Below are 15,817 nucleotides of genomic sequence, written 5' to 3'. Positions count from 1 at the left end.
TCTTTTTTGATGAAAGTTCAATGTTCTGTTGATGGATTATTGTAAATTAGTTGTTGAGGCGGCTTCTGGGAACTAGGCAAGTTATGTGCTAGGAATATCTGAGTGGGGTAAGTTATGCTCAAGCTATAGATGAGTGAAACAGGCTGCATGTAGTTGATTGTACTGAAATTCGTTGTTCTACTTCGAAAATGGTCAATATTACTTCAGATTTAGGATAATTAATGTCTCCTACTCTAGCAGGCAAAGAGATCGCTTTTAAGGTACTGTAGTGGTCTTTCTGTACTATGAAAGGATGCTCTTTGCCTATTAGCGCTAGATCCAAATTCAGGGCCGTAGCCTGAATAGTTTTTTTTGAGGGTGAAGGGGGTAGATTGAAAATTTTGATTATCAAACGCAAAAAATGAGGTGTGAATTTTGGTTTTTTGACTAGATAACTTCTGGAAGAATCTTTGGGGATCCTTGAATGCACCTCTGTTGATTTCTTGGTTTAGATGCATTAAGGGGTTAAAAATGTATTCCAAAGTACTAAATTAAGCTGAAATTAATCATCATAGGGCCGGTTTTGGATAGTTGTTAATCAGGATTTGACATTGAACTAGTAACCAAATCTGCATGATGCTGTTCCAAACCAAGCCGTTTTAAAGCATGACGTTTAATAGGTTTGAGCAGGGTTGTTAAAAATATTCTGTTGTGCAGAATGTGTACACTCAAGTCACATATTTCATGTGGCATGCAAGGAAAAATGTGTGGATATAGTTGAATATTCACAATTTTCCACACATATCCACATATTTTTCCATGTGAAACATTTTTCAAAACACACCAGATTCTGTTTTTAACAACCCTGCTCAAGAACATAATAACTGAACAACCCCATAGCTACGCATCGTCATCTAGCAACTTCAGTGCCTTTTTCCGTTGAAATTTAATCTTGTCCAATTAGTACAAATGAATTAATCAATTTAAAATCAAGCATCAGGTTGGCGTGACCCTGACTTGGTACCCGGTTCGGTTTAAATCTGGCACCAGTGGCCAAAGTAACACTGACCTGAATTTCTAATCGATTAACCAGCTAATGCCATTCAAGTTATATCACAAATTCTATTAAAAACTCTCCTTGACTATATCCAAAATTACAAAAGCCTGTTAACTACCCACAGAAAACTTCCTAACTTTTTCAACAACAACCCATAAAGTTATTTTAGTATTTATATCCAACATTTCCAAAAAGCATTGAATTTTAAAATATCAAACACCTACAATCCAACTAGCCTACATCATAATTCAATTTTATCCAACTTCATAATTCCATTAATAAGTTCGAAAATGTCAAAAACAATTGTTTTTATTTGAAGCTCAATTGAAAATGTGTTGAGCAAGGTTATTCATAGAAAACTTTAACATCAATCATGTCTGATTTTGTGGCATGTATGGATAGAGAAAATTTTATAATTAAAAGCTCATTTATGATGATGACGACGCATGTTTGCCAATCAAAAGGTATGAAAAATAATAATATTTTTTCAATAATAAAGAATATCGATTTTGTTAAAGTTTTAGGATGTCGTCATGTGGGTTGAGGATATTTTCAGGTTGATTAGAAATTTATTAAATTGTGACGAAATGGTATTGACGTAATTTTGAAGAAATCGAGTGGAAGAGCTTAAGGTATTCTTGTAGATTCAGTTTTGATCACTCAAGTGCGTTCTAGATCATTCAAGTGAGTTCTAGTCCAGCCTGAGTTCTAGTCCAGCCTGAGTTCTAGTCCAGCCTGAGTTCTAGTCCAGCCTGAGTTCTAGTCCAGCCTGAGTTCTAGTCCAGCCTGAGTTCTAGTCCAGCCTGAGTTCTAGTCCAGCCTGAGTTCTAGTCCAGCCTGAGTTCTAGTCCAACCAGAGTTCTAGTCCAGTCTGAGTTCTAGTCTAGCCTGAGTTCTAGTCCAGCCTGAGTTCTAGTCGAGCCTGAGTTCTAGTCTAGCCTGAGTTCTAGTCCAACCTGAGTTCTAGTCCAGCCTGAATTCTAGTCCAGCCTGAGTTACAGTCCAAAGTTCTAGTCTAGCCTTAGATCTGGTCTAGTCTGAGTTCTAGTCAGCCTGAGGTCCAGCCTGAGTTCTAGCTTACACTTCACAATAGACTTATTACTAATGGTTGTACATATCAACTGTGATCCATGGCCACTCTTAGATGACCTCTGAAACTGTCTCTATCACAACCTGCCCTTTCCCAACTCTCAATCCCAAATCCTCCCCTCTCTCTCCACATCATCCAATCCCCAATAATAATTCCCATTTTCAAATCCCTATCCATAACTTCTTCAAATCCACAGACATGATTTATGGCATAAACCTGAACTAAATGGGATAGAAAAGAAAAAAAATCTCAACAAAATTTATGACAAAAAATTCATCAACCATCAAAAAAGCATTCTGGGTATATTTATTATTGAATGATCTGATGAATTGCGTACACCTGCCCAGAGTAGTCCTAAAGGCAATTGCGAGTAAAAGTTCACATGAAAAGACAAGAAAAATTACGTTTAATAAAGATAAAATACAGCAAAAAATTTTTTTTGTTGATGGGGGTTGTGTGTAAATGATGTCAAAATGGGGATGTGGAGATAGGAGATATTGATAAGGGGTTGCAAGGGTATATACAAAGATGCAGAGGGATTTTTGGGGGCAAAATCTCAAATTTTTTGGACGAGATTCTTTAATTCTCAAGGAGTTAATGAGACAAACACCCCAAAATTCTTGACATACTAATTGAACTTAGCGATAATAAATATTGAAGCTGATAATAGATGACCAGGTGTAGTGGGGTATTCAGGAGCGAGATGGGATTTGGGGGACAACCTCTTTCGTCAATTTAGGGCTAGGGTTTTTTGAAAAAATTCCAAATCCCTCTAAATTGCATTTCTATGATCTATACATAATAAATCAAAAACCCCTTCAAAATCCTTCTGGATACGCCCCTGGCAAGGGTCATATAAAAGCATTGGGATGGGGGTTGAGTATCGAATGCGCAAATTTTTGGGGTTTAAATGGCTAGCATTTTTGTATCAAAAATACAGCAAATTGGAGAATTTTGTCCTAAATTGGTTATTGAGCCCTCTGAGCGTGCTTCTATAGACAGGTCAATGAGTGGGGCAAGGTCAGTTCATGCCAGAAGGGTCTAATAAACACCAAACCCAAGAATAATCCAAAATTCACATTTTTTGATGGACACAACTCATAAACCATTCCATAGATCTCAGCAAAAAAAAAAAGAACTACGAATGATAAAAATTGTATCTTCTGTGTCACACATGCTCTTCATGCCTTTCACTTATTTACTTTCTTATCACGTATCGAAATTTGTTCTTTGCTGACACCTTTAGGAAATTCTTTAATGAGATAATTTAACGTCAAATACAAACTTTATTTTTTTTTTTGTGTATTTTATGTTTAAAGGAAGCGATTCTGATGCTTTGATGTATGGAAAGGCTTTATTTTAAACATTTTCAGTTTAAGGCACAAAAAAAAATATTTTCCTCATAAAAACTCATCGAACTTAATTTGACCTCTTTTTTTCTGGCCTGTACAAAAAAGAAGGAAGCATAAAAAGTTTCTGGCATTAACAAAAAAAAAACGAAGCGTCGAAAATGTTGTTGAACAAGTTTCGATAACGCATTATTGAGCTTTAAGGAAGGAACAAGAAAAGAAAAAAAATCTCAGCTTTTCGCCAAGTTGGGATGAATGAAATTGACTTAAAAGCTTTTCACAGAGATAAAAGAAGATCAAAGTATGGTGGATTTATAAGGAAATGTTCTGTGTAATTTTTTAAGCTTTAGATATTAAATTGTTGCTTTTTTATTTATGTTGTATTATACTGAATATGGTGTTTATTTGTTAAATTGCGAAATTGGGTATTCAGTAGGAGAATAAGGGTGAGTGGCAGGCTCATATTGAGCCAAGCCCGAATCGAGTCAGAGCGAGTTGAGTCGAGCTAAACCGAGTTGAGTCGAACTAAGCCGAATTGAGTCGAACTAAGCCGAATTGAGTCGAACTACGCCGAATTAAGTCGAACTAAGCCGAGTTGAGTCGAGCTAAGCCGAATGGAGTCGAGCTAAGCTGAGTCAAATTGAGTCGAGCTAAATTAAGTTGAGTCGAGCTAAGCATAGTTGAATCGAACTAAGCCGAGTCCAATTGAGTCGAGCTAAGCCGAGTTGAGTCGAGCTAAGCCGAATCGAGTCTGAGTCGAGCTAAACCGAGTTGAGTCGAACTAAGCCGAATTGAGTCGAACTAAGCCGAATTGAGTCGAACTACGCCGAATTAAGTCGAACTAAGCCGAGTTGAGTCGAGCTAAGCCGAATTGAGTCGAGCTAAGCCGAGTTGAGTCGAGCTAAGCCGAATTGAGTCGAGCTAAGCCGAGTTGAGTCGAGCTAAGCCGAATTGAGTCGAGCTAAGCCGAATTGAGTCGAGCTAAGCCGAATTGAGTCGAGCTAAGCCGAGTTGAGTCGAACTAAGCCGAGTTGAGTCGAGCTTAGCCGAGTAGAGTCGAGCAAAGCCTCGAGCCTTAGCCAAGTCGAATCGAGTTGAACCTTCTCCACTTGAATCAACGACTCAAATTGTATCCGTAAGTCACATCATAATTATTCCAAACTGACAAAATACTTCCTCATTTATACATCCAACTTAACTCACAAGAAGTACAAAAAAGGAAAAGTAAAAAGTTTTCGCATTTTTTTCTGTTCTTCTTATTCCTTCAAGTTTTTCTTTTCTCCTCCACGTTCGCTCATTTCAACGACTGTGCCTTTTTCACATGAACAACTTTCTTCCCTCCATCGTCTATCTCTCGCTCACTCGCGCACTTCTTATAACTTTTATTTTTTATGTTCTAATCTTGATTCAACATACGTTATAGGAAAAAAAGCCGGAAAATAAATAATGATCTGCTAACAGCTTTAAGTAAATAATCGGATTTAATTTGAAAAGTTTGCTCGCTTACGTCTATTTTGACTTGCTCTTATGCCGATTGCTGTCGAACATCAATATATACTACTTTATCGTACTATTATTATTGAAAGAGTATAAATGGTGCTGAAGAAAGCAAATAAAAAGGAAGAAATTGTTGAAGAGATATGAAATTGGGGGTTCGTTTGGAAATGATGTGTGATAAATGGTCAATGAGGGAGATAGCGTAAGGGATGTAGCCCTAACTATGGTGGAGATGTAGACTGGGTAAAGGTGTAGTCATAATAGTGGTTTTGGAGTGTGGCCAATGTAGTAGTGTAACCAGGGTAGCAGTGTAGTCAGGGTAGAAGTATATCAATAGTGGCGGTGTAGAAAGGGTAGAAGTATAGCCATGGTAAGGGTGAAATCAGGATGGTAATGTAACCAGGATAAGGGTGGTTGTAGCCAGGGTAGTTGAATAACCAGGATATGGGTAAGTGTAGCCAGAAAAGTGTAGAATAAAGGTCGAGATAGATGTAGCTAGGATAGTAATATAATCAGAAATAGCGGTGGATCTAGCCAGGGTAGTAGTGTAATCAGAAAAGATAGAAGTGCAACCAGGGTAAGGGTGAGTGTATCCAGGTTAGTAGTGCAACCAGGATAGGGGTGGATGTAGGCAGAGAAGTATAAAATCAGGGTATGAGGTGTAGCCAGGATAGTAGTGTTTCCAGGTTAGCGGTGGGGCATGAACTACTCAAGTACTCATGGGTATAGTCCATTTGGTTAGAATGGTGAGAAGTCCCCCTTCGCCTCCCCTAACCCAAAATACTCAGAAGGTCCCTTTAGCCACACATCACTTCTAATCAACTCCCAAAAAAAGCAAAAGAGCAAAAATAAAATGTCATAAAAATTGATGATGAAAAAAAGTGTAGAAAAGAAAGTCGATAAAATTAAATCAATGCCACTTTGGGAAGGAAAAACTTAGCTTTTTTTTATCTTTAGAGGAATTTAATACCAAATTTTTTAAAGAATAATTGCGGTTTTCCGACAGTTTGTTTAAAAAATACTTACAAAGTTGTAAGTTTTATGGCATGGAATGAAATTTTATTGCAAATTAAACTCGTTTGTTAAATGTTAGTTAAGTCTGTAGAATTATTGAGGTTGATCCCTAAATCATATTTCTTTCAAAGTTTAAAACTTATCTCAAATTTTAATCTTTACAGTTTACAGTCTTAAATATAGCAGCAAAAATATACTTTTAAAAACACAATTAGATAATAAAATTTATTATCTTTTCAGAAATTGTAATACTAAATGTCAGTTTCAGCCAACGCGATAGGAGTTTGCATTGTGTACTTTCAACAACATGTTACATAATAAAAATCGAGAAATATTGATAAGAAATTATAAAAAGAGAATAAAGGCGAAAGTTTTAAGTTTAATTTTCAAACTTTCTCTTCGCTTTCTTTAGAAATTAATGGGATAAAAATAATTTAATAATGTTGATTATTTAAATATTAAAAAGTTTTGAGAACTTTGCTCGTGCAGGTGTCTTTTAAAAGGTTCTTAAGATTTATAAAGATTTGTTAATTTGATGATCAATAAATAAACATCTCTCAATGGCACAATAGGACGATATGCATTTTCTGTCGTAAAAATTGGTCAAAATTCAGTGTCTCGTCAGGAAACAAGTTCCCATCTTACCGGTAATACATTGACGTAGCGGTGTATTACTAACAAACACGGTGTGTTGATCGGGAGCTGTGACCTTAGTGATTTGATGTCAACCTCATGCGCAAATGATACTATCAATCCAGATTTCATCCCTAAGAAAGCCTTTTAGGATTAATTGTTTTTCGTCGATTCAAAGTTTTCAAGTCGACTTCAAACATATTGACTTCACAGCTAGCCTAATGATTTTAGCTGTTGATGATTTTTGTATACTAGAACTAAATTATAATAGAATATTAGCTGCAGACCTAAGATTCTAGAACTCTGGTTTAAACATTTTATGCGTTTTTGTAATAACCTTTAAATTGTGGCTAAAATATTGCAAATATATTCTGAATAGAAGTAACGAATCCAAGTCCTGAAAACGACCCCAAATTCCAAAATAAATCTAATGATGCACAAATGTTTCATAGAATGGATGCTTCCAAAGAAATCCTAAATTTGTTTTAAAATTCTCCTCACTCAAAATTATGGTGAATCAGGAATTGGTTTTACGTAAGGATTTAGATCAAGACATGGTATTTGAGCAGGATTTGTGTTATCGTACAATTACTGCATTTTGGTTTGACACACCAAAATCTTGAAGTATGGAATTCTGCAGATTAGTACCCAATCATCATTATTGAGGTCAAGTTCTCAAAGATTTCAGGGACTAACAGTCTCATAGTCGTCCTTAGAGAAATACAGATCGGCTCTAAAATCAGCTGATATATTGTGAAAATTTCATTAAATAAACAAGAACACAAAATGAAATTTAAGAATTTATTTAAAGAAGCATTGAAAATACAAGAGTTCAAGAGTAACTGAGCATCCCACACTTCATCTACAATACAGCCCAGACACAAAACAATATTCAAAATCAACAGAAAAACTTTGTCTTTCTCCGTGCTAAAGTTATAGAAAAATGTTGAAAAAATGCTTTCAAATTCACAATATATCCAACAAACTTCCTCAACTTTTTCAAAGTTAGTTTAGTTTTTTTGAACTAATTGAACAGCACTATATTCAGCCACAAAGCTGAGAATAAATCATTCTTTTCTCTCTATGAACATCCAATAACCCCTCTCATCTTAATCCCTATAACTATAATGCAATAATTTATCGATCGATTCCTTTTTTCAACAAATTTTTTTTTTTTATTGCCTTTAGCGAACGACAACAAAAGGATGAAAAAATATAAAAAGCAATGGAACTCCCATAAAAGTCACTTGAGGAATGGTTAAAGTGAAAATTTTTCAATTTTATAATAATAAAAAATATTGCTGTGGGAATGAGAAGTAAAAGATAAATTGAAACTTTTTATTTCTTATTTCTTTTGTTCATTCCGTTCGGTTTTTTAGAGCATTTTTGAGGAAAAATGGCGCTTATAACTTCACTTTGATCGGGCTGGTTGACTGGCTGGGTGAAAGACGATATCTCAGCAACCAGACATCGTTAAGACATCTAGTTTGAAGCATTAGGTCCGTACCACTGATTTACTGTCTTATCATTTGGTCTAGTAGCTTAAAACCACGATTAAATGCTTTAATTAATGATTTTTTAGTTTTTAATGCAAAAAAACACGTGTTTTTTACCTCTTGAAATTTTGAAATTATTTCGACCGTTAATTTTCAAAAAAACATTTGACGTTATTTTTCATATTTCATTTTTCAAATTCTGATCCGTGAGCAAAAATGCGCTTAAGTCCCTCGATCGATCACCATAAGGACTTTCAACATTTTTTAGTAATATTGATAAAGTTTTTTTCTTCCTTTTTTGCCAATATTTATACAGATGGAGGCTTTTTGACTCTTTTTTATTCTCATCATTTTCCTCTTTCATCTTAATGGAAAAGTAATTTGGTGAGAAATTGTACAAATATTTTCCCAATGGATTATTTTTTTTTTCATCTTTTTCGATCATTTCATCTGGAAATGAATGTGTGTTATGTTATTAACGAATGATTCTCGTACATATGAGAATCTGTGTCGTTGTGGATTTTTTGTTCTAAAAAAAGTCTTTTTCTCTTTTGATTTATTATTATTTGTAGTTTTTTTGCATTTGCTTCGTTTAATTTGAAGCATTTTACTTCCAAGAATGATTGATAATTGGCTAAATTAATTCAATTTCGTTAATTATTAACGATTGCAAAAAACAGTCTGTGACACAAGCGACACTATCTTTACCTCCAGCGAAGTAACTAAGCAAAAACAATTTCACATATTTCATAATCGGAAATCTGCTATACTTAGTCATCACTGCTATATTTAATATATTAGCGGAAGATTAAATTTGTAATAAATCACAATTCTGCAGTATTAGCGATAACCTCTTCTTCACATCACAAATTCTTTAAAATCGCCAATATTTTCTCAAGAATCAAAAAACATAAACAGAGAAAAAATTGAATGTTTCTTTTTTAATTAATAAGAATTCGGGAATACCCAAAACAATTAATATTTAAATTCGTACTGAAAAGAAATTTCCAAAATATTTTGCCAGACCTTAAAATGAGAGTAAATTCATTGTGACTCTGAGAAAGTCAAGGGGTTGGAACTCCCGTGAACTTGTGGTCTGACAAGTTTTTCCATACAAACTTGAGGTTTCGCATTATTTTTATCTGATTGTTTAAAATCAGGTTTTTACAATATTATATGGGCATATGGTTATAACAGAAATCTCAAAACCCAAAACTTTTAGAGATTTCTATCCAAAATTAGGGTAAAATCAAAATATTTCAGCTTAGACAAAATTTTACTTTTTTTTAATCGTTGCTAATTACGTGCTAAAATAGCTTATATATGGCAAAATTACAGTAAAATTATTACCCGGAAAACCAAAAATTAAGGTTTCAGTCCAACATAATCTTTATTATAAACACCCAATTCCTTTGCTGATACAAGAACGGAAGCCATGTGAAGCCATTTTGTGAAGCCATGTGAAGCCATTATGTGAAGCCATGTGAAGCCAAAAATTGAGGGGTATCAGGGGGAATGGGGGGTGTAATGTGAAGTTATGTGAAGCTGTGTGAAGCTATGTGAAGCCGAAAATTGAGGGGTATCAGAATTATGAAAATTCTGAAGATGGGGCGCCACGGGCGCTCCCGATACTCTAGTATGCAATATTAAACAGTTTTCTCCATTTTTTCAAAATTTTAAAAAAAAAGTTTATATGAAACTTGTAAAAACTTGCAAGTTTTCGGGAGTTCCAACCCCTTGGAGAAAGTCAATGTGAAAGAGAATAATAAAGACTCTGGGAGTTGATAGCTTTATGACTCAATTGATCAGTTTAGTTCTAAATTCCAACTTGATAATAAGTCGCTATTTTCAATAAAAATAATCAAATTTAATAATGTTGCGAAATACATTCTGTGCTGCTGCCACATTACTGATCATTTTTGCATTAAAACTCGTTAATATTCATGGTCAAAATGTAAATTCGGGACTTAAAATTGGTGATGAATGTGTTTTTAATGACACATTAAACGGATTCTGTCAAAAAGTTGATGAATGTGACTACCTTAGGCAACAATCACCTAATTCAAAAATAATACCAGATGAATTTAAAAAGAGTATTTGCTTATCTCAAGGCAGGAATCAGCTCGTATGCTGTCCATCAATTTATCAGCCAGAAAATCTTCGTTATAATGCCGTCGAATACACAAAATTTGAGAAAATGATTTGTAAGAATAAGGAACCTCAAATAGTAATAATAGGAAATACGGAACAGAGTCAGTATGCTGATCCTGGAGAGTTTCAATTTCAAGCATTAATTGGATATAAAATTCAAAATAAAATAAAAAGTGAAAATAAAAATGATGAATATATATTCGCGTGTGGTGGAGCATTGATAGCTGAGGACATAGTCATTACGTCTGCATATTGCTTGAGGAAACCAAGAAAGCCGGCTGTAGTGAAAATAGGGGCTGTAAGTAGCTATAAGACAGTGTTGTTCAAGCTGTGTGCAAAAACGTTGACATAAACCGCAAGCTACATGCGTATTTGACCGTGGCTTAACATCAAGTTGTGACGAGGTACCAAAAAGTTTGGACAACATTATAATGTCTTCCCGACTGAGACAGGCTGCAACTTGTCGACTATATACAATTGTGAAACTTGCCATATAGCTAGACATACGGTCAACCTGAGCTCGAAGTCGACTCGATTTTTAAATGAAGTTGAGCTGACCTGAATCGACTTTCCCATAAAAATCCGAATCGACATCAAGCTCTGTGGTCTCCTAATCGAACCCAATTCAACTCAAATTTTAATCAACCCCAATCTTTCTTTTTATAGACATCATTTGTTCCTGATGAAGATGACCCTTCAACAAATGAGACAATTAAAATTGAAGACTCATTACCGCATCCAGATTATTCAATTTTTACAAATGAAAATGATATTGGATTAATTAAACTTGCACGTCCGTATAATAAGTCCTTGTGGAGTATATCGCCAATTTGTATTACAACATATGATGATGGCTTGCCTGTGAACTTTACAGTCACTGGATATAATATAGACACTAGAAATGGTATGTTAGATATTTTTAAATGATTTGACCATCATTTTGTATGAATTGTTGACTATGACTGTGGATAATATGAGTACAGCGACAGTTCTTTAGCGTAGAAGGGACAAGCTGTGGCTAGTCGATCGTATATTCAGTTATAAAGTTAAATTTTGGTTAATTTGCAATGAAATGTCAAGTTAAGAATTGAATATGCTGGTGCATTATAGCCAGTTCAACATAAGACAGCTACCCGGGGCAGCGTAGATGTCGCTATGACACAGCTACTTCACCGCATTAACTGCAAGTCGTTAACGTATCCTGAAGACAACACGACGGCTGATTTCTTCCCCTAATTACGACGTGCTACTCGGATTAGATATTGGATATAATAAATATTGACAAATCTCGTTCTTACAGGTCCCTTAACAGCAGCTCCGTGGCTGCTTAAGCAATTAGCTAATATACATTCAACTAGCCTGTTTAGCAATAGATTTAGAGCCAAACGTTTAAAAGTCTTTGACGCTCAAGTTTGTGTAGCGGCCTTCAACGAAGTAAATAGCTGTGTTGGAGATATAGGAGGTAAGCTTCAACGGAACTGTTCATTTTACTGATAGAGCTCGAAGTTGACTCAGATTTTGTATGAAAAAGCAGAATCAAGTCGACTCGATTTAATATAAAATTTGAGCTGACTTTGAGGTCTGCTAATTGATTAATAACAAGACTCTCGGCATGAAGATCATTAAAGTATAAAGAATCATCAAAAATTAAAGATCAAAGATGATACTCTTCAATAATCTGCTCAAAAAGTTCAATAACCTACGGAAGCCTTGATTTGTATTACTTAAGTTCTTATTTTACTCACAGGTCCTATGATTTATGAACAAATATTTCAAAATGGAGGTTCAATATCGTATTTATATGCAATCAAATCAAGAGGCTTTGGCTGTAACACAACATTACCCAGTATCTACACAAAAGTATTTCCGTACATCGATTGGATAGAAAGAGGAATAAATCAACTTGAATCCGGTGGTCCTCGATTTTTTTAAGTATTTCAAAAAACAAAATCAATAAAAATAAAACAATACAAAATAGCTATTATATAGCATATACGAGGTAAAGATAAGAAAACCGGGACTGAGGGTCATTCACGGTTATTATATTCAATAATGTGATTAATTGATATTGCTAAAAATAAAAAAATTAATTTTAAATGCTTATTAAAAATGATAAGAATTGACTAACTAAATTTAAAAATAATACAAAATTTCTCGACCTTATCGAGAGCCTTCAGCGCATTGTTGCGCACTTCATCATTTTTAACGGTTTTTTTAGAAATTAAATTTTCTAACGATCACTAAAGCAACGCTTTAACATGTTTTATTTTGTTTATTTAGTGAAAAATCATTAATTACCTTGCATTGAACTTGTTTTGAGCTTCCAAACCAATCGATACTGGAATAACTCGATGGCACAGAGCTAATGCTTCAAACTAGAACTTTCTACGAGGTCTGGTTGTCGAGATCTCGTTCTTTATTCAGCTAATCAGCCATCCATCAAACAAATTGTATTTTGATTTTAGATTTACGTCATTTGAAAACGACTCCTTTAGGAAATTCCACTTTGATTAAATGCAATCACTAGACAATAACAAATAAACAATTAACATATGATTGAGAATAAAACCAAAAAAAAAACTCAGAGAATCAAAAATTGAGAGTAAATTGATGCTGATGAGCTTACACTAGACTATGAAGTCTCAGTTTATTTTTAAATATTAAATAAGAATCTCTTTGCTTATAATTATTTTAACTCTAATCTCGAAATGTTGAATATTTCGATTTTTTTCGTATCTCTGGCTCTCTTGAGCTCTAGGATTAGTCAAATAATAACCATAAACTAAAGTTTGGACTTAAAATTAGGGTTTCCACATTTTCCCGGGAACAAAAATTATTCCCGAAAATATGTAATTCCCGTGTAATGAAATATTTTAACCACGGAATCAAATCTTGGGGATTTAACTGCAATGTCTAATCAAAATTTAGTTTCTATACGAAAGTCAACCAATACATCAATTGGATATTAGAGACTGGATAGAATATTCCGAAACAGGCGATGACAAAATTCGGACTTAAAATATCACAATTTATTACATCAATTAATTACCAAATAAAAAAAGCTTAAGTAATTAGAAATCACAGTACATAATTAAAGAGGACGGAAAATCCGTTCAGAATTCAAATTCACTGACCCAATTTCATTTCCACCCTAACATCCTCCCGTTCCAGTAGAGATTATTGCGAGAGAGTATAAAAAAACCAATTTTCGAATTTCCATATAGACTAGTGCATTGCAACTATAGCCGTACAATTTCATCAATGCTTTTTTTTTTTGTTTTTGGGACTTGAACAACGAGTTTATTCACACACCAATGAATAAATACTTTTATGCGAATCGATTGGCAACAAGAGAATGAGAATGAGGAACAACAATACTAGTATGGACGTGGTCACTCGTGACCGACGGTAGCGCATTTTCCCAGCAAAGAGTCAATAAATTAAAAGTCATTATTCTGTCATAAAACATCATGAATTATCAAAAAAGTATGAAAAGGAATCAAAAAATTCATCTTTTAAGAGATACTACGTAAAAAATGTAACGGACGTAAAACGTAAGGGATTTGTACGTATAACGTACGTAAAAACGTAAGGAAATATACGTACGTAAAACGTAAGGAAATATACGTACGTAAAACTAAAGGGAAAATACGTACGTAAAACGCAAGGGAAAATACGTACGTAAAACGTAAGGGAAAATACGTACGTAAAACGTAAGGGAAAATACGTACGTAAAACGTTAGGAAAAATGGACAGACAGACGAACAGACAAAACGCGGACAAATTCCCCTTGGGAAAATGCACAAAATTTGCCATATAGTGGGATACATACACATAAATACATATATTCGGAAACTACTGCCGCCACGGAGAGTTGAGTATCCAATTCAATTGATTATGCAAGCATGATGCATAATCGTAATTAAAAATTCATGAACTTCATGTTGTGTTCATGTTCCATTAAAATTACGTTTATGTTTCCCGTTAAAAAGGGTTTGAATTGATATGTACAAAAGTGAATATTTACTCATTGATGATCACTAAATGGTTAAAAATTGAAGCTTAAGAGTTACATATCCCTTTCTATCATTCGTATGAATATTTATGTTGATTGTATATATAGTGGGTATGAAGTTTAGAGTTTCAATTTGATGATTCTATCGAAAATGAGGATTTTGATGAATGAAAGAAGTAGAAAGTTTTTGGAGGATGTTGGGACTAGAAAGCTTTTCAATTTAATACCCATTAATACTAAGGGCAAGTTTGGTAACAGGGCTGATCAATATTTGATCACTATTTTATGAGGACATGAGGAAACGTGTTCATATAAAAGTGTTCATTTTAGTTGAAATTTGTACTCACCGGAGGTTGAAAAGGATAACAAAAGCAACTAAGAATTTTAGTCATAATCCTGAATTATCGTTCACGCTACACAGCTTCACTTAATCATTATTCGTTTTACTTGTCCTTGCAAGTATGGTTCAGCAGTGATTCAAAAAATTCCAAGATATCACACGGCAGGAACAACGTCTTGTCAACTTGATTAGAATTCACTACAGAATCCGGCTTGACATCGATATGTTGTATTCCTGGTTCCTGATTATCCAATTGTACTCTCTGGAAATGCTTTAATGCAAGTAATGATTGATCAGTATGTAATACATTGACTTTAATCATGATTCCTTATAAGTTATTTGCCATTTGATAGATCAATCGTTTCTTGCTTTCCTTTTTTCAAAGAGCTAATAATTCCTTTAATCATTTAATTCAAAATTGCATAAATATCTAAGATTACTAAGATTTTGATTTTAAAACAGTTGATTTTAAGAACAGTAACATTTTTATGATCAAGTGACCAAACCATTTAAAAATCTTGTTTTTCTCCAACTGCTTCAAAACAGAAATCTAGTGTAAATTTGGTGTGTCGTCATACCTTTCGGAACATTTTGGACACATCAACGTCAACTGTTTACATGCACCATAATTATTGAATTTAAGTATTGAATATTCACTCAAAATCAAAAATTCATCATAAAGCTTCACAAAGTAAACAAGACCGCATAAAAGCACGAAACATGAAAACCACTAATCGAGAGAGCATCAATTCAAACGAAGAGGAAATGATAAAAGTAGGTAAGTACGTAATATGGTAAATCAAAATCATTTGGTAAAATTAATGACAAACAAATTATAATCACAAAGGAAAGAAGGAAGGGATTTCCTCTTTTACAATTTACATGATAATGCACAAAATAGTAAAATTTTTGTTATGCATGGCATGCCACATCTCCATCCACATGCACACAAATACGAGAGAAAATGCATAACATTTCAAAATGAGATACAATAGACTTGGACATTAGGAAGAGATTTTAAAGTGCATTTGCATGCTTTTCCTCTATTGACCTATTAAATAATGCAAATCACTAAATGGAGATGCCCTGGAGCATTGAATTTTTCACTCTATGTACCTCTATACTCATATACATATGCATATAGCTTTTTTATGGTTGATGTTGCCGCATCTCTCACTCTCCATCTACCGTACAAA

The 15,817-nt window shown here is 34.1% G+C and overlaps 1 protein-coding gene and 1 pseudogene across 1 annotated transcript; both read left to right on the top strand.

Moving 5' to 3' along the window:
* The first annotated feature begins 1,623 nt into the window (after positions 1-1,623).
* LOC139091870 (uncharacterized) lies at positions 1,624-4,490 on the top strand (annotated as a pseudogene).
* Positions 4,491-9,958: 5,468 nt separating this feature from the next.
* On the top strand, positions 9,959-12,327 carry LOC139091907 (chymotrypsinogen B2-like). Its single transcript, XM_070642155.1, has 4 exons — positions 9,959-10,564; positions 10,933-11,170; positions 11,567-11,728; positions 12,014-12,327. Exons 1-4 carry the CDS (start codon positions 9,989-9,991, stop codon positions 12,196-12,198), a joined length of 1,161 nt encoding a protein of 386 aa, XP_070498256.1. The 5' UTR covers positions 9,959-9,988; the 3' UTR covers positions 12,199-12,327.
* Positions 12,328-15,817: the final 3,490 nt, after the last annotated feature.

Source organism: Chironomus tepperi, unplaced genomic scaffold, assembly GCF_022539635.2.
Source record: "Chironomus tepperi strain 1889 unplaced genomic scaffold, CSIRO-AGI_Ctep_v1 contig_262, whole genome shotgun sequence".
In the NCBI taxonomy this organism is placed as follows: domain Eukaryota; kingdom Metazoa; phylum Arthropoda; class Insecta; order Diptera; family Chironomidae; genus Chironomus; species Chironomus tepperi.
Note: the sequence above shows the minus strand (reverse complement) of the source record. Positions and strands in the feature narration are given on the sequence as shown.

What these genes read in the sequence shown, in the direction of transcription:
- LOC139091907 (XM_070642155.1), top strand. Translation starts at nt 9,989, where the DNA reads ATGTTGCGAAATACATTCTGTGCTGCTGCCACATTACTGATCATTTTT. An exon ending in CTGTAGTGAAAATAGGGGCT is followed by an intron (nt 10,565 to 10,932) that starts GTAAGTAGCTAT and finishes TTCTTTTTATAG; the next exon opens with ACATCATTTGTTCCTGATGA. An exon ending in TAATATAGACACTAGAAATG is followed by an intron (nt 11,171 to 11,566) that starts GTATGTTAGATA and finishes TCGTTCTTACAG; the next exon opens with GTCCCTTAACAGCAGCTCCG.